The sequence below is a fragment of the Rutilus rutilus genome (genome assembly GCF_951802725.1).
Source record: "Rutilus rutilus genome assembly, chromosome: 23".
Taxonomy (NCBI): domain Eukaryota; kingdom Metazoa; phylum Chordata; class Actinopteri; order Cypriniformes; family Leuciscidae; genus Rutilus; species Rutilus rutilus.
The window spans coordinates 16,755,237-16,775,893 of NC_140233.1; the positions used below are offsets into that span (position 1 = coordinate 16,755,237).

At 36.2% G+C, this 20,657-nt stretch overlaps 1 protein-coding gene across 3 annotated transcripts in view; it reads right to left on the reverse strand.

The window, feature by feature from the left end:
• Nucleotides 1-20,657, reverse strand: part of grm8b (glutamate receptor, metabotropic 8b) — a 170,145-nt gene that overhangs the window by 13,440 nt on the left and 136,048 nt on the right. For all 3 annotated transcript variants that reach the window (XR_014626003.1, XM_084397152.1, XM_084397153.1), the window contains 3 exons: nt 18,298-18,498; nt 6,488-6,624; nt 4,025-4,960 (listed from right to left, as the gene is read on the reverse strand). Coding sequence is in view for 2 of the 3 variants with exons in the window: in XM_084397152.1 (XP_084253278.1) it covers nt 4,025-4,960; nt 6,488-6,624; nt 18,298-18,498 (1,274 nt within the window). In the remaining variant the exon portion in view is untranslated. The remainder of the gene's footprint in view (nt 1-4,024; nt 4,961-6,487; nt 6,625-18,297; nt 18,499-20,657) is intronic.

A 20,657-nucleotide genomic window follows, 5' to 3' on the forward strand; every position in this document is an offset into this window, starting at 1 on the left:
AGTTTTGGCCTCAGTTAATAAAAAATGCTATTTAAACTAATCAGGCTGACAAAGAATTCATATGCTATAAATATCAATCAAACACACAAATCATTGATGTCAATGTGAGGTCCATATGATATCAATTTGAGGTCTAAACCATGATATCGATTTGATGTAAATTGAATGTCAAACATATTGACCTGCATATACATTAAACCAATTTCAGTGTGGTTAACTTCCTCTTTTCACCACTGGAAGACATTGCCTTCCAAACTGACCTTAAAATGATATGCAGCATCTAGATCAAGTCTTGACTAACTTTTGACGTCAAATTGATATCAAGGTGCCTGTTGGGTTAGGAGAATCAGGCCCTTGCTATCAGAGCATGCTACACAACTCCTTGTCCAACCTCTTGTTCTATCCAGACTGGACAATTGTAATCCTCTATTGGCAGGTACTGTCAAATCTCTGCAACTGATCTAGAATGCTGAAACAAGAGTGGTCTTTAACAAGCCTCTCCTCATTAATTTGCACTGGTTGCTAATTGGCACTTGCATCAAATTCAAGGCACTGATGTTTGCCTACAGAACAACCACTGGCTCTGCACCCCTATACCAAAACTCACTACTTCAGACCTATGAGCCCTCCAGAAGCTTGCGTTCTGCAAGTGAACGGCGTCTTGTGGTGCCATCACAGAGGCAGGACATCCCTATCACGGGACTTTACCTTGACTGTTCCCTGCTGGTGGAATGATCTGCCTAACTCAACCCAAGCTGCTGAGTCCGTGTCCATTTTCAAGAAACGGCTAAAGACGCATCTTTATAGTCAACACTTGGCCCATTAATACTAACTATTCTATATATTGTAAGGAATTATAGTCTGCTCCGATCCATCTTCCATGCCAGATACCTTCCCTAAAAAGAGCTTATTTATCATAAGCCCCTTTCACACAGCGCATTGAACCCGGGAAATTGCCGGCAAATTGCCGGAACGCCTTCTGTGTGAACGCAAACACGACCCGGGTTTAAAGCCGGGATCGATGCCGGGTTGGGGACCTAGTAACATTGCCGTGTTCAGTCCCGGGACGCGCGCTGTGTGAACAAAAGCCGTAATAATGCCGTGTCGTAGTGATGACGCTGAAGCCGGGATCGTTCGCCAGCTGTGAAACGGTATGAAATGCGCAATTTTATGATCGAATCAGAGAAATAAATGCAAAATAAAAGCGTGGTTTCTCGAGAGAGAAATCGCAGCTCATAAGCAAACTGAAGACGCTGCTGAGACATTACAAGTCACATCGATGTCACGTGTCTTTCCGGGACATACACGGGTTGTGTGTGAACGCACTCTCTGATTCCGGCAAATCACTGGCAGTGTGAATGAACCAAAATCAAACGAACCCGGGTCAAATCCCGGGTCACTTTATCCGTGTATTTTCTGGAATCTCTGTGTGAAAGGGGCTATAGAGACAATTCCTTCCGATCTCAGTAATATGTACTGTAAATAGTATCACCGGAGTGATATATTATCACTTATAGCATGGGAGCGGCAGCGGGCAACCAAGAACCATCCTGAATACAGGGACTTCAAACAATCTTATCACCTTTACATTTGGCTGTTCTTATTTGAAAGAATATCGAAGATGTGGGAACAGAAGGCTATCCCTTTCATTGTTATCCTCAATTTACATTTAAGACAGAACTTCATTTACATTACAAGTGATAAACTGTAACAGGATAAAAGGTTTAAGATTTGGATGTTCAGGGTTCGTTCTGACGCCGGTGAACCCAAGGTGCTTTGTGTACTTTGCAACTGCTATGCTGGATAAACTTCATATTCGAGATGTTCGACGTCCACATAATTTTTTCTAACAATATCTATTAAAAAACAACAACAACAACCAGAATCAAGTATACCAGAGTGCCTGCCGTCAGTGCAAGAAATATATAAATACATAGAGAAACCATCTATGCTAACAGAAAGCAGTTAGGTCATCAAGTTCAACTCCATCTATAACTGTTATATCTTGAGAAAATCGTGTTGTCAAGCTCTTGGAGATGAATTCTTAATGAGCATTGCTTTCAATTTTCAGTTTTTGCACAAATTGTCCTTTAACATAACACTTGACATCAATGTCTGACAGCAAATCTCCGCAACACATGCCACAGACTTTAGACGTGCAGAGAAGACGCTGTGTTTTAATCCTGGCATCTCTCGGCAGCACTAATGAGCACTGGACAGAAATACACCCCGGTGCATGAAAGAACAGAGGGAACAGCCTACAGTCTGCAGTCCACCACTGAAGTCATCAACATTACGAGACCCACATTGGCCCGGACCGACAGAGGCTGCACGCTCTATTTATGGCCCATTAACAGCAGCACTATTCCTCCAGGTCATGTTTGATCATCTCCATATATCTGATAATGAGCATCTCTTAGATGAGAAATTGTTTTTGATGCAAAGACCTAAAAGACTAACAAGGACTGTATACTGATGGAGCTGCCGATGAGGAGATGACATATAGATGATCCTCAGCTGTTCACTTCATCATGTTGCCACAATAACGAGAGATTTATGTAAAGATAGATAATGACAGTAATAACTATAATAATATATATGTATATAGATGTTTGTGCAACGATTGAGGGATGATTCATGTTAAGTTGTAATATAACCTACTGTAATTAACAGAACTGAAAATATGGCTGAAAACAACTAATTCTATTACCTAACACTAAAGCATATAACAATTCCATACACACATTATGTAAACATAATTGATCACAATTAGGGTGATGATATCAAAAAAGATGATTTAAAAGGCCACACAGAGACTCAAATTAGTTAATCGCCTTTTAAATCTGTAAAATAAAATAAAAATATTTATTTAGAGAGAATTAGACTTTTAAAACTGTATATATGAGGACAGTTCATTATAATATAATATAATATTTTATAATTATTTTGTTCAGTCTAATAAAAAAATAAAATATGATATAATACGTATATAATTGTATTATTAAATTATTTGAACAATAATTATATATATATATATATATATATATATATATACACTGATAATATATTTTATAATATATCTTTTTTTCAGTCTAATAAAGAATAAAATATGATATAATATATAATTGTATTATTAAATTATTTGAACAATAATATAAATAAATAATATATATAATATAATTATTTATAATATAATAATATATCAATAATATCAATTATTTGAATTGATAATATGTTATAGCCTAATATATATTTTTTCAGTCTAATATAAAATATTGTACAAATATATTATATTATTATTAATGTCATTAATATTATATTATTATTATTGTTTAATATAATATTTAATATATATTAAACAATATATTATATATATTATATATATATATATAATATATATATATATAATATATATATAATATATATATATATAATATATATATATATATATATATATATATATATATATATATATATATATATATATAATATATTATATATAATACAATATATTATAATATATATTAAGCAAAACCATTTTCAACAATGTTTCTTGAGCAGCAAATCATCATATCAGAATGATTTCTGAAGGATCATGTGACACTAAATCACAGGAATAAATTACATTTTAAAATATAATATAATGGAACATTTTAAATTGTAATATCACAATATTACTGTTTTTATTGTATTTATGATCAAATAAGTGCAGCATTGGTGAGCGTAAGATAGGTGCTTCTTTCAAAATCATTAAAAAATCGTACCGACCCTAAACTTTTGAACAACGTTATATACAGTCTTCTGGTAACCAGTATCCAAAACTAAAACGCAGGTCAGCAGCAATGCATTGGGGAAATTAGAAACATTTCGCCTGTAAAGGTGTCACATCACACGACAGGATGCAGACCATCTCACCATGGCAGCCTCCGGGGGCCTCCTTTTTCGAGTCTTCACCTCATAATTGTACATAAATTGTAATATATTTATAAATCCGCACTTAATTAGCACTTCATCATAGACTCACCCTCTCAGCAGATTGTGCGGTCCCAAAGAAGATGGGTATGAAGGCCAGCCAGATGATGCAGGTGGTGTACATGGTAAATCCAATGGGCTTGGCCTCATTGAAGGTCTCCGGCACTCCCCTGGTTTTGATAGCGTAAACAGTGCACGTGACCATCAAAAGGATGCTATAGCCCAGCGAGCAGATGAGCGACAGGTCCGAGATGTCACACTTGAGCACGCCTCGGGAGTTTTCAGGGTTCTGCGTGCGTTGCTCGCCGTAATCCACAACGGTGTGCGGCGGGTCCGCCACGAACCACACAAACACCCCCATTAACTGAACCGAGATGAGGCTGAAGGTGATGACTAGCTGGGAAGCGGGGCTTATGAACCGCGGCGCCGCGACCGAGCATTTCCCCTGCTCAAAGATCCGATGGATGCGGTTGGTCTTGGTGAGCAAGGCGGCGTAGCTGAAACACATGCCGAGACCCAGGAAGATCCTGCGGAAGGAGCAGACGGCCACCCCGGGCGCAGCTATCATGGGGAACGTGATGACGTAGCAAAGGAAAATTCCCGTTAGCAGCACGTAACTCATTTCCCTGCCAGATGCACGCACGATTGGCGTGTCGTTGTAGCGTACGAAGGTCACCACGACAAAAGTGGTGGCGAGGATTCCCAAGATGGCGATGAAGACGGGCACCACGGCCCACGGCGAGTGCCACTCCAGCTTAATGATGGGGATCGGCTGGCAGCCGGTGCGGTTTTGATCTGGCCGTTGCTCGTACGGGCAAAGATGGCACGTGAACTCGCTAGCCTGGAAATGATAGCCCTCGCAGCGCTCGCAGTGCCAGCAGCAGGGAACCCCCTTCACAACTTTCTTCCGCTCGCCGGTCTGGCAGGGCAGGCTGCACACAGACACGGGCACCGCTGCATCCCCGCTCGCCCACTGCATGGCATTCATCTGAAGAGAAACATCACAGTTATTCCCGTAACTTTCAAAAAGCATTTAAACTGGAACTATTATGCCTTTTTAGGGTCTACGAGAATTGGTTTTGAAGCTCGAATGTTCAAAACAAATCGTGGTGTTAATTAGGACATTTAAGTAGCTTTTATAAACATGCCTTAGACTCACTCAACCTTTAGCCATTGAGCTCCAATGTCCATATAATCTATATAATGCATATAATCCATATAATCCCTAATCCCTAAACATTTAATTTTCAAGTAATCCTGGTTTGAATTTTGTTTTTTTGTTTTTGCATGAACAACATATCACTTAATTTTCTTTTTCAACATCTTACGAAGATGTTCAGAATTAATATTAGCAGCTGTATTGCTTTTTTACTAAAAAAAGTAAGATTAATATATAACTGCTTCCTGCAAAAGGTTAGAATGTTCAGCCCCATGAGTGTACGTATTGGTTTTAGGTCAGACTGACAAAGGTCAGACTGACAAAACGAGCACAGAAAATTTGAACCAAGATATATGACTCACAAACTCAAAACAGACTCAGCTATGATAATGATAACAGCATTGGGTGAAAAATTATTTCTCATGCCTCCTACAAGAGACTAAAGAGTTTGCATCTTGTGGTGCATTTTTGCTGTTTAAAGGTTAATAACTTGTATGGGAAACAAAAATAAACAAATAAATAAGGAATATATTATTAAATTAACATTAGAGATACTAAAAAGATAAAGATGGAAAATTAGACTAAATTAATCAACAATAGCTATAATGGCCTGTTAAAAAATAAAACAAAATCAGAACATAAGTCGACACCTACAGTTAATTTTACAACTATAAAATTCAAATATTTACAATATAATATAATATAATATAATTAATTCGGTACGCATAAATGTTTTTGAACGAAGTCTAAAAAAAATCAGCATTTCTTTGATCAAAAATACAGTAAAAACAGTAATATTGTGAAATAATATTACAATTTAAAGATAACTGTTTTAAATTCTAATGTATTTTAAAATTGAATTTATTTTTGTGATGGGAAACGGAATTTTCAACAGCCATGACTCCAGTCTTCAGTGTCACATGATCCTTCAGTTGTTCTGCATGAAAACCATGATAAACTTTTTTCAGGATTCTTTGATGAATAGAAAGTTCAGAAGAACAGCGATTTTTGTAACATCTTTTGTCTTCACTGTCACTTTTGATCAACTTAATATACATTTGCTGAATAAAATGAATAATTTCTTTCTTTTTAGAAAAAAATCATACTGACCACAACCTTTAGACCGGTAGTGTAAATCAGCATCTATGTATCAACACATTCACAGTTAACTTTACATCTATGCAACAAAAATTACTTCTGAATTACGGGTGTTAATTCAACAGCACTAATAGTACAGTGTAATTGCCATAATCATAATGACAGTCATCTGCACCATAATCATCATTATCAAAGAAAATAACTATCAGCGGCCTCTAAAATGTAAGCACACTTTAAAATGAATGCAGATGAACTTACATTTAAATGCAGCTGATCTGTCCAGTGGCCAATGATTCTGTACTCAGCCGACTTGTTTGTTATCTGATACTGATAGATGTCATAGCGTCCAGGGGCATCTCCATTTTCATTAAACACAACAAGGGTCTTGGCACTTCCTGTCCAAAAAGATAAAACAAAATTATGATTGTCATAAAACTCCTCTATCAAGTGCAATGCTGAATCAGACGCTCTCATTTCCCGTGGCCTAGATGAATCAGTAAGCACATTAGACATTACTTGAGACATAAAAACATCAGGGTTTCTGCATAAACAAAGTACGCATAATGCTCCAGTTCCATTCAACCAACAAAGCGAATCAATTACAATCAATAAAGCTAAAAATTAAATCAGGGTCATATTCTGAGCAAAACAATTGACTAAACTGCTAACAAAGCATGAGTGGATCTTCGTCGTTTGTTGTCTGTTATTATACAAAATCATTCCATCATTATATGTTTCTGTGAGGTTTCTCGGGCCTACAGGAGTCGTCTCAGATGAGCAATTTCAGCATTATACAGAGCAGCTCGTGAGGAGGGAGAGTTTGTATCAAATGAGCATCTCTCGCGATGGGGAATCATGCATTATTAAAACACCTGCATACAGTCAGCTGTGGAGTGGGCCTGGAGGATTCACCGGGAAATGCTGTTTGCTGCTACTGTGTGACACACCTCGAGCAACAAAATAATCAGATTACCCAGAGTCTCACGCACTGCTCACACATGATGATAAAATAAAGTTATCCCTAAATACTGTAGGTGACCTTATTGGGGACTGTGGCATGATGACGGTCAATCTAGTTCACTGTATTGGTGTGACAAAAACTGTACATTTGTATTGCCAAAGAGAAAAATTGTGTATCTTTTTTTTTGTTTTTCAACACAAAAACCTGCCAACCTGTTTACAAAACACAACTAAACAAAACAAAAAACGAAACAAAGCAAAACAATACTGTAAAAAAATTTGGTGAAATTTACGATAAAAAACAAACAAAACTGGTGCAAATACTAAACACCATCATGGTAAAGTAATGCAAGGTTAGATCTAATATAGTTATTCAATGAACCGATTAACAGGTTTTTATTGTCGCATTTTTACAGTCTGTTAAAATCACAACCATTGTTTACACAATAAAAAACAACAAAACAAAGAAAAAAAAAAATCAAACAACACAGCAAAACAAAAACCTGCATCCTGTTTACAAAACTAAACAAACACAGCAACAAAGCAAAATACAACACTAAACCAAACAAAATAAAATAATAAAAGCAATACAAAAAAAAAAAGCAACAAAAAAAAAAAAAAAAAAAAAAAAAAAAGTCTTAGGGTTACATATATAACCCAGTTCCCTGAAAAGGGAACGAGAGGCTGCTTTAGTTCTTGACGCTATGATATTGCCTTTTGTTTGTGCCGGTGTCTGAAGCATGTGTAAAAACACACTAATCATTGGCCGAGGCAGTCATGTGACATCACTCAGCCTGCTGGCATGACTAAAGAATACCCTGAGATACCCTATATACCCTATAATATACATATACATAATACATATGTATACATTATGTATACATACAGTACAGGTCAAAAGTTTGGAAACATTATGTTTTTTTATATTTTTGAAAGAAGTCTCTAATGCTTATCAAGGCTGCGTTTATTTGATCAAAATTACAGAAAAAAAACAGTAATATTGTGAAATATTATTACAACTTAAAATAATAGTTTTCTATTTGAATATACTTAAAAAAATTATTTATTCCTGTGATGCAAAGCTGAATTTTCAGCATCATTACTCCAGTCTTCAGTGTCACATGATCCTTTAGAAATCATTCTAATATTCTGATTTATTATGAGTGTTGCAAACAGTTCTGCTGCTTAATATATTTGATGAATAAAAGGTTAAAAAGAACTGCATTTATTCAAAATAAAAAAATATATTTTCTAATAATATAAATCTTCTTTACTATCACTTTTTATCAATTTAACACATCCTTGCTGAATAAAAGTATTGATTTATTTAAAAATAAAAATAAAAATGACTGACCAGTAGTGTATATTGTTGTTACAAAAGATTTATATTTTTAAAACATTCTTTTTTTTTATTTTTATGTTTATTTTTTTACTTTTTATTCATCAAAGTATCCTGAAAAAGAATCACAGGTTATGAAAAAATATTAAGCAGCAGAACTGTTTCCAACTTTGATAATGAATCATCATATTAGAATGATTTCTAAAGGATCATGTGATAGACTGGAGTAATGATCCTGAAAATTCAGCTTTGCATCACAGAAATAAATGATAATTTAAAGTATAATAAATTGAAAACCAATTATTTTAAATTGTAATAATATATCACAATATTACTTTTTTTTCTGTATTTTTGATCAAATAAATGCAGGCTAGATGAGCAGAAGAAACTTCTTTCAAAAACATTAAAAATAGTAATGTTTCCAAACTTTTGACCTGTACTGTATATACATATAATACCCTATACCCTGAGATAGACGTCATCAACTTCGATTTGTCTGGAGGAAGGCATGCATGCCTGAAGTATGACAACATGACGCAGCGTCTCGTTCCCTTTCGAGGGAATTCAACACTGCATCAGTTGCTAACGCTATGGGAACGTTAATACCCACTACGCCATACTGAAAAATGCCTGGTAAGTTTTTATAGTCATGCCGGCCAAATGAGTGACATCACATCGCTGCCTCAGCCAATGATTGGTGCCGAAGACATTTCCATAGCGTTAGCAACTGATGCAGTGTCGAGTTCCCTCGAAAGGTAATCATCAAAACCCACCACAATAAAACACTTCCCAACAAAACAAACTGCATCAAAAAAGAAAGAAAAAAAATACATGAAATGAAATATAACAAAGCAAGGAACAGATAATTAACATAAGGAAGATAAATATTTAAAAAGTTTAACGATAAAAAATATGACAAAAGGAGTCAATAACAGTTATAACGAGCCACAGACAGAAGACGGATCACACACTGTCCCTCATATAAATTGTCTAGCGCAATGCGTAAAAACATTCAGCACAAATTTGGTATAAGCCTCTTGATCTTGATGCAGGACACTGACCGTTCTCTAATCAACGACTTGATTGTGGCCTTTTGCTATAGTGCAATCCAAACGCCTCGCACGAAGACTGTGACAATGCAGAGGGAATGATTAGAGGGTGGATGAGATGTTTTGATTAAGCCAAGTCTTGGTTTAATCACAGGTTAGACCTCAATTTCAAGACTTGCAATTAGACAGAGGTAATTCAAAGTGGTCTGTGGAAAGAACAACATGGAGAGGGAAAGTGCCTAAAACCAGCGAGCCATCCTTCTGTAATTTATGCGTGGCGTGTAGGCACAAGTTTCGGCTTGATCTCGGCATTACTTTTCACAGTATATGCACTGCAGATATCATCCGCAGTGGAGTGAATCACTCTTGTGCACTGCCTGAAGATGTATCTCATTATAACCCTCTATGGCTAATATTCAGCATCAACAATGAATCAGCTCAAGTGTGCTGTATTTAAAAAGAACAAAGGCGAACAAAACGAGTTTATGAGTGTGCGACAGCCCCCCAAAAATCCTGGAAACTCAAGTCTCAATTATTAGGGCTGAATATACAATTCCCAAATGTTAAAAAAAGGGATGATTTCTGAGTAAAAGGGATACTTCTGAACCGCTATCTTAGAAACAGACATGTAGAGAGATTAATTCTACTAGCTATTCCAAGTTCACCAGGTTTTGTTGAGGAAACCAAATCACGGGCATTTAATTGATGAAGTGAGCTGAGAGAGAAAGCAAAGAAGAAACTTTGAGGAGACTTAGTTAAAAGATTTTTCAGATCTAAGAAAATAAAATAAAATAAAACAAAATAAATAAATAAAAACATTGAAAATAAAACAAATAAAAAAATATATAAAATAAAAGTATTAGAAAATAGAAAAGTAAATAACATGGAAATCAAATGTTAACAATGGAAAACATAAATAAATAAATAAAAATAAAATAAAATAGAAAAAATAAACCACAGATTATTTTACAGCCAGATACTCAATTCCCTTATGTTATGGGCTACTTTTGAACCGCTACATCTTACTTAATTTCCTATGAGTGAAATGCCTTCAACAATCTTGCGAACTCGAGGGAGATTCATACTAATAGCTATTTGATGGAGCTCATGCTCAAGTGGTGTGTTTGCCAGCTCTCTAACGGGAAGCGCTAACCTAATCAACAGAAGTTGAATGCTCGAGACGCTCACGCCCTTGAAACACAGCCCGAGTATATGATAAATAAGACAGTTTTTGCTTTAAGGAGGGCGTTCAGTCATGTAGAGAGCATGAAAGATCATCTCTGTAGGGTGCGTCTCTACAATCCCATCCACCAGGCTTGAAACACAGCCAACTGTGTAACCACATCACATCACATTGCATTTTTGGCAAAGTTGAAGAGTTGCGAGCTCTACGCTGGTTCATTCTATTGGATTAGAATGTTTTATGCGTCTTCTGAGAGCTTTATGCCAAAGTGAAATGCAGAAGGACTACCTGAGGCTTGACCTTTGGACAGATAAGTGTTGAGGAAGGCTTGCTTCCCTGAGGTCACGTTTTTTAAGGAGTTTTATGCATCAAGTCATCCCGCAGTCCAAGTTTATCCAGTCTTGCGGAAATCAAATTATGGGCATTTAATTGATGAAGTTAGAGAACAAAGAAAGAAAGAAAGAAAGAAAATAAGAAAATAAATAAATAAATAAGAATAAGAAAATAAATAAATAAATGAATAAATGAATAAATACATACATACATACATACATATATATATATAAATACAACAAAAGAACTAACATGGAAAATAAAATAATATAAAAATTGAAACAAAAATAGAAGTTAACAATGGAAAACTAAATAAAAGTTAACAACAGAAAAGAAAATTTAACAATGCAAAAAAAGAAAGAAAAAATATATCAATTATATAAAATAAAATAAAAGTTATTATAAGATGGAAAATAAAATAATATAAAATAGAACAAAAGTTAACAAATCTAAAACTAAAAAGTTAAAGGTATTGCGGAGGATTTTCTTTTTCCGGGTGGATCATCAAGACTATTGGTCCTCCTAGTTGTCAATCATTCTGGTGATATGTTTACGTAAGGCCGTCGTACGTGCTCGTCCCTAGGTAGTTTTCGCATTCTGCGCATGCGCACTTTCGGGTGTATGTGTGTGGTGAGCTACGGTTTCAGCCATTCACTGAAGCTCGCCCGTTCTCACCGGGTTTTTTCAAAATGTCTGAGGGTCGCAAGAGAAAGTGTCTACGAATTGTATGACAAGAAGAGAAAGGCCTCTGAAGAAAGAAACAAGACCAGAGTGTTTTTGGGAGAATATTTCACACGCTGGCGTGCGCTAAAAGCACAGGTTGGGCTTCCCACTGATGCCTCAGTCGCGAAGTTTCTACTCGACAGGTAAAGGAAAGTAGGCTTGTATGAGCCATGCCAACAGCAACTTGTAAACAGAGCGTGCACGAGGAGAACTAGGCTCGTGCATGCTCTCTCGTGCACACGTTTAATAGGCGTTCCCTCTCGGGTGTTACGCATGTGCATTTTTTCAAAAAGTGGAGAGGGCGGTTCTTTTCTAAAATTCGGGAAAATCCTCCGCTATACCTTTAACAACAGAAAATAAAATTAAACAAATGGAAAATAAAAATATAACGTGGACTAATCCTAAAAGTACAATGTAAAAAGAGACCTGCAGGAACAGAAGAAGCAGGTTATGATCGAACTCGAGCTTGAACCAAGAAATAGAACCGAATGTAGAAACTAATTTCCAGACCACTGCCCTTACAGTGACCTGACACAGTGGAATCAAATATATCCTCTTACAACACAATCCCTTGACATCAAATCTAGTCTCATACAGCCGCTATATGGAAGACAACCAACGAGGCTATAAGACAAGGCATATGAATTCTCAAGTCATAAACTTCAAATCCATGCAACCTTACATCCAGGTTAATAACTTCATAACATGACTGCTCGCTGTTTGGCCTTATGAATCAGGCCAAAGATTACACTCGTGATCTCATGCCAGAGTTTGATGGCAAAGCACCTACATGTCAGAAACAAATGAACGAGTCAAAAGGTTAATTCGTCAATTAATTCGGCTGTCCGATGTGAAGTGGTGATGCCCTTTTCCAAGACTGAGATAACGCATCGCATATTAAAGAAACATAAGATGCCTGAAATCCCGTTTATTGAACCCATCTCTCTGTATTGATTCTCCCGCTGTTTATAAAGACAATTAGCTGCCGTCATGCTCACGGCAGAAGCATTCAACGTCCTTTACCTGTCCTCCATTAATTCAGCCATTATCAAGATACTTAATAATCTGTTTTCACTAAGAGAAAATCGATAATAGAGATGAAAACACAATAAAAACGTTCCAGGTCAGCATTGTAATCAATCTCTCACTATTAAAGGGTTAGTTCACCCAAAAATGAAAATTCTGTCAGTAATTACTCACCCTCATGTTGTTCCAACCCCGTAAGACCTTCGTTCATCTTCGGAACACAAATTAAGATATTTTTGATTAAATCTGAGAGCTGGCTCACTCCTCCATAGACTTCTAAGACACTATAACTTGCTGGCCCAGAAAATGTATTAAAGACATCGTTAATATAGTCCAAGTGACTCCAGTGGCTCAATCTTAAGTTTATAAAGCGACGAGAATACTTTTTGTGCGCAAAAACAAACAAAAATAACGACTTTATTCCACTTTTCATTTCCTTCTCTCTGGGCCTCGAGTCTTTTCACGTAGTGTTTAAGCGTAGCGCGTCTGTGTTGCACGTCACCACGTATCACACACATGACCAGCGTCGCCCAATAGTGAGCCTACGTGGTGACGTGCAACACAGACGCGCTTTATAAACTTAAGATTGAGCCACTGGAGTCACTTGGACTATATTAACGATGTATTTAATAACTTTTCTGGGCCAGCAAGTTATAGTGTCTTAGAAGCCTATGGAGGAGTGAGCCAGCTATCAGATTTAATCAAAAATATCTTAATTTGTGTTCCGAAGATGAACGAAGGTCTTACGGGGTTGGAACAACATGAGGGTGAGTAATTACTGACAGAATTTTCAATTTTGGGTGAACTAACCCTTTAAGACGCTCTGACTGGCTTGTGAGAGTTCTTCTTAAATGTTGAATGCTCTACTACTACTGTACAACCATTAACTGTATACTTTAAAAACAGCATCCATTCGCAAAACTGTGTTGTAGGGTGGAACTTGAGTTCACTTCAGGGTGGAAAACAAAGCAAACCACATGGACAAATAAGAAATATAAATAAAATAAAATAAAATAATTTAAAATAAAATAAAATAAAATAAAATAAAATAAAATAAAATAAAATAAAATAAAATAAAATAAAATAAAATAAAATAAAATAAAATAAAATACACATGGGCAGATATGTAATATATATTGCAAAGGTGTGACTTGTGTTCCCTTTAGTGCATTGCACTGCATGGCATAAATAAAAGAAATGATAAAAAAAATATATATACATGAGAAAATATCACAAAGGCAGGACTTGAGTTCCATTCAGTATAAACTAAACTAAACTAATAAAAAAACACACAAAAAAAAACACATTGACAGATATTGAATATATTACAAAGGTGTGACTTGTGTTCCCTTTAGTATGTATTGCATTGCATAGCATAAAAATAAATAAATAAACAAACAAATAAATAGATAAAATAAAATAGTACTGAGGTTTATGCTTGGATATATGTTGGCCACTACACCACAAGTGTGCAAGCACGTGTACAAAACAACAACTACAAGACATTTGGTGCGATCATGATGACAGACATGTTCATTTCTTTGCTCTGTTCTCCCTTCAGAGGTCTAACACACATCTAAAAATAAGCATATGTATGAAGCCACTGAAGTGCATCTGATTGCAGCTGACTTAGCATTTGCCTGCTGGCGATAGTAGCTGTCATAGCTCTGGGATAAAGGTTGTGGGTTTGATGCTCGACTCCTCCATCATTGACTTGATTAAAATGGTCCTCTTGCTGTTTGCCACAAAAAAAAATAATTAAAAAAAATCATCCTTTACTGACTCAATCAAGCGTTCCATGTAAGACAACACAGTTAAAATGAAATGTCAGTTGTGCATCATGTGATCCTAAAGACATATGATGGCTCATATATGCATAAATACACACACTCAAGATGAGCATGCAATACACGCATGCAAGATGAACACACACACACACACCGTTTTGAATGTTAATGAATGCAAAACACAAAAACAAACGAATTTGTCAAACGAATTAAACATTACAAATTGCATTTGACTCATGAATCCGACTGAACGTAAACATCAACAATTTATGGTCACATGATTGAGCACAGCCAAACTAGCGTGCGCTTCCGGTCACATCCATCCCTAACGCCGTTGTTTGTGCAAAGGCGTAAACCTTTCAAGCCACACTTTTGCATTCATTACGCTGAGGAGCGAACTGGCCATGTTTCAACCTAAAAGTCTTGAAATCCTTCCTGCAATCTTCTACACCAACCAAATCTTCAAAATGTCTAAAAAACAACTCATTTAAACATACCATCCCTCCTGAACCTTTATATTATCTCATTATATCTTAGCAAATGTTGATTTAGTATTTATTATGATTAGTTTGATTGATTATTCATAATTATAATCATAAATGTGATCTAATTAGATCAAGCAATTTGCAGGGTTATTATCTTTAAATAAAACTATAATTAAAACCATTAAACCATTTTCATTGCTTGAAACAAAAAACATTAACTAAAAAAAAAAAAAAAAAATAGAAACATATTTTATTTCAGTTAGATGCAATGGCAAAATTACTCATTTTCCTTTGGTTGAAGTTAAATATTAAAATAAAAATAAAACAATTAAAAACTATGGATTTTTAAAAAAAATGTATACAAAAACATACAAAAATTACTAAAACTTTAGCTACGATGAAAACAAAAAAATAAAAAAATGAAATCTAATTAAAAATATTAAAAGGGGTCATGACATGGATTTTTTTTTAACATGTTCCTTGAGGATCCCTTATAATGTAATTTATTTTTTTATTTTTTTTGCACACAACCGAAATATATAATGCGGAAAAACTATTATTTTCTGACCCTGTGTCTGAAATGATCTGTTTTTAAGGGTCGGCTCCTTTAAAGCGTGTCAGTAAACGGCCACATTTATGATTGGCTAACATTATCCATATAAAACCCTAATTTACAGTCAAAGCATTATGAAATCATTTACTTACGGTTTGTGATGCAGCTGCTGTCAGATCCAATACAGATGAGTGCTTCATCTGTCAACAAAAGTTTTTTTTTTGTTTTTTTTACAAAATCTCCATTAAACTCTGTCTTGTTAACAAAACAAAATGCTCAGAACAAACATACAATTCTCCGATGCGATCCAGGATGCCATTAAAATAAACCGACGCTTGTTTTCCGATGCTGGGATCCTTCTGAAGTCTGTACAAAGATGCAAACGAACAGTTTAAACTGGACGCGTCAAAGCGAACGGTCTTTCACTCTTACATCTGTCCTGTTGTCGACAGACTCAGAACTGACACGCATCTGTATATCCAGTGTAGACAGCGTCAGTGATTATAATGTTATCCACATCCAGTATAGGTAAATGTCAGCCGTTAAGCAACTAAATGCCAGAGGGCGGGGCCTATGGTGCAATGATGTATGACTATTCGTCAATGTCTTGCTCTGGAGGCAGTCATATGCAAATTTATTTGTCCATGTGATGTCATAGATCCGCAAATATCATAATAAATGCTTTGTTTATAACAAGGAGGGCGTTTTAAGCTATGAAACTTGCTAAGTAAAGTATATATGCATATATGTCATGACCCCTTTTACACAAATTATAGTCACACACTGTATATCAAGGATACAAAAATAACTAAGGTAATTTTGTTATTTTATTGAATTAATTGGTTAATTTAATTTTTTCTGGTGTCATGTGATGGTAAATCTCAGGCTAGTAGGGTATAAAAGATATTTGCTTTGTTGAAATGATATCTAACCAGTTTGCTAAATATCTGTGGATCTTATTTTAAAGATCTTATGGCGTCATCAAATGTACAAATGAATCCAGAACCAAAAGCAAATATGAAACTGGCCAGACCAAGCTATTCATTTATTCATTTTTAGTCACTGAAATGTACGTAATGCAGAATGAAGTAGCATCCATAAATGTTTGACCAAATGACTCAACCACATAAAAAAAAAAAACACATGTAGCCTATGGTGGGAATCATTCATTCTTTCATGCCTGGAAGAAGTCAAACATTCATTTAGAGTCCCATACAACAATAGTCACGTCCAACATTTTCCCCTCAAATATGCTTTATCACATAGAAGGGTGTCACATTGCAGAAGAAAAATGGGCTGTGAATGTCGTTACATGTTGTTAAAGTTTAAAGTAGTATGTGTTATTCACATATATCAGATTGACTCAAATGCTTTGAAAAGTTAGAGGAGCAAGACTGTATGACAAAGAAAAGGAAGTGGACATGCAACCATCTGCATTACTGCATAAACCCCTACTTAAAAGAAAAAAAAAAAAAGCTAAAAAGATTTGTTAAGCCAACGTCTAGACGTTTTTGAGCGTCGCCGACTTCGGTGTGTTCCACAGTCGGACGCCGTCGGGTTGTTTTGGGCCGATTGTAGAATCGCTGTAGGGCCGTCGGTGAAAGAGAGAGAACTCTGATTGGCTGTTCAGTTTAGCGAACGAGTGATGAGGGCAAAAGTGATGAAAGCGAGCACAGAAGTCATGACGGCACAGATAGAAGGCTGTTCTAATTTGACGTCATCTTACCTGAGCATTCCAATGCACGAATATTTTCACAATAACATGAGCGGAGTGAAATAAAGAACATGATCAGCATGATTGATATTCACAACGGTTAGCAAGCGCAACTTTGTTTATGGTTTGTATACCTGCAGTCTTAGTTTCGCTTTCCTTTTTTGAATGACTAATATAGACTAATATATCTGCTTAAATTGACAGTTATCTCCTTTACACGCAGGCACAGAACGCACATGCTAGCTGTCCTTTCGGTGTGTTCAAGCACAGCTTTTTTCCCGAAGCAGGCGACAACATAGTAGGCTTTCATTAGCGCTAGTTCTTTGGCGTGTCCCTACCTTTAAACAGAGAAAAAAATCACCTTAAAAATGAGTGAGATGTGGTTTCTAGAGAAAATCACTCAAATGATGTAGCAAGAAAAGGGAACCCTTTACCGAGTAATTTTTAATGCACTGCATTTTTAATGCGAAAATATAGCAGCATAAACGTTTTCTATAAAGAGATGCGAGTGCGTAGATGAGGTGAGGAGTTCATGTAAGGAGGGACACGAAGTTGCAGAATGCAGAACTGAGGAAGAGGAGCGTGGACAGACAGTAGGGAAGGGAATTGTACAGTAAGGAACTGAATGATTCTGGTTGCTTAAAGATTATGTGCATTTTCTTAGTCATTCTGAGAAAGAAAGAATGAGCACAACTTAAAAAAGAGTTCCAATTGCACTTGCTATCCTCAGAAGCCATTGTCAAAAGTACATGCATTTTCAAAGTACAAACATTTCTGATAATGAACAAAGGTGTCTTTTAAAAAATGATGCAAATTAATTCGAACTTCAATCGGGGTTGAAGTTCAAGTGTGCTTTCTAACGATGCAATTAAACTGAGGAGGAGAATAATTTGTTAGAATAGAGAATGTTTCTCACCATTAAAGCTGACGTTTCTGATGTATCCCAGCAGCTCCTTGCCATCTATGCTGCTCATGCGGGGGCAAAGGCCTGGATATCCCAAACAGAGGTCCCTATGCATGCGGTGCAGCGCGTGGGCCATGGCGTACACCGCGTCCATCACAAACTGCACCTTCCCTTCTTGCTCGTAAGTGGAGTCCCTGCCAACCTTCTCCAAGCCTGCAATAAAAGAAGATTTATAATTTCTTTCTCAGCATGCCCAGGTGACAAGCTTGGTGCAACTCCTGAGCTCCTGACCAGCTATGGGGAAAAGCATTCATTTATATGCAAGTTTAATTTATTTTCAAAGGATTTCCAATGTAATTTCTTCTTTCCAAAGCATGCCAAACACAATGCCTCAATGCCTGATGATGAATTCATGCCACGCTCTGCGATAATTAGTTTATTAGCGCCGGCGGGAGTGACCTCTCCAATGAGGTTAGCAAGAGAAAATAACAAAAAAACAAACAACACCAACAACAATATGAGTGTGAATCCACTGCAAAGACTCCATTAGCTAAACCCTAAGTTTGAACATGGTAATTTTTCATCGTTTTTTTTTTTTTAAAGCTTTAAATAGGACCTATTTTTCTTGTTTACATTTTGTGCCACATTGCTGTTTGAGCATGGAAAAGTTCTGCAAAGCACAAATTCACTTTTTATTAAATTCAAATAAAAAAACAAAACAAGAGTTTTTCCAGGTTGCATCCGTTGCTGGATCAGCTGAGAAGTTTTTATGCAGTACAAGAGCGGCCTCTAGAGGTGAGGTAAAAACTATCACTGATGCCTCGTGGAGTTTGTTTTGACACCTGGAGCTGTGTGCTGCACGGAGCGAAGCGGATTTAAGGCGAGACACGGCAGGCAAAAACATCGGGGGGGGGGGGGGGGGGGGGGTTTACTGGTCAATTTTGAGATTGTGGGCTATTTGTCTTCAATAACATGTCTTCTTTCAGACTTGTGGTGAAAAAAAAAGTCAGAAATACACATTTAGGTCTTTATTTTACTACACTTTGTCTGTTTGCGTCTGTAGATTTCTCATAAATTCAACAAAAGTTGCCGTTCTTAATCAACATGCTGCTCCACGATCGCTGTCTGCTCCCTGTCATCACATGCACCGCTGGAAAGCTCTCTCTCTCCTGTACAATGCTGTCGGATCCAAATATGGTCATTTCCTTTTTATCAGCAACCAATCGAGAAAGTAAAAGGGCTGAATGCGCAATCTCATTGGCTGATGAAAAATCTTTAAAGCCCGTTTTCTCAAAATGACTTTAATCTCATACTCCAAGTCCGAAATCTCCACTTCAGTAGCACCAATATACACCAAACTTCCCAGTCTCGTACCTAGTTATATTATGAAGACATTTACAGTGTTGATTTATATAACATTTTATTCCAAAAAGCATGGCGAAATTTTTTTCTTTAAGGCTATTGACAGTAGATTCTGATTTACAGGATAACAAAAGTAGATATCCATAAATCCCTCTGTAATTTTTTTCCCCCATCTAATATGTGAACACAATGAAAAAATCATTTTTAACCTGGCTTTATCCAATACTCAGATTTCGCTTTTTAAAATGTATGCAAATTAGCGCATATTTAATTAGATATTGCCTAATTTGCATATTTAAACATTAAATTACAGAAAACTTGTAATACATTTTTTTCTCATCTTAATGTAGGTAATCAACTGGGAAAGTTTCATGGTGATATCTATTCTACCCTATTCACCTGTAGTGTCTCGCCTTAAAACAGACAAAACGGTATATACAGTAAACTACCGTACGTGTTTTCATATCATTATATAAAGTAATACATTTGTTGACTAGATGCAGCATTATTAGTGGAGAACAGCAGTATTTTTGCAGTCGAGGCTGAGAGGACTTTACAATAGGAAAACATTTTACAATAGGATTACATTTGTAACATTAACTAAGGTTTCTGAACTCCCTGATTTTTTTTTTTTCTGGGGACGTACACGTCACAATATCCCTCAAGTCATACACAAATAAGGGGTGAGTTGTGTCAGTAGTGTGTTAAAACTCGCAGTTAGGGTAAAGGGCCTGACAATTTCCCAAACACACTTAAAGCAGTTGATCAATCACAACACACCTTCAACACAATCCAAACCTATTACCCATACACACACCTGCCGTGACTCTCTATACCTGAGGTTAATTGTGGAGTGTTGATACTTGCATTTCCCCATATATGTTAAATACGGCGTAAAGCAACAAAGGAGAGCTTTAAAAATGGTCAGTAGCAAAGAGCAAATTAACAGGTCTAAACGGAGCACTCAATCATTGAACTTGTCAGGCTAGAATTTACAGGGACTCGTTTAC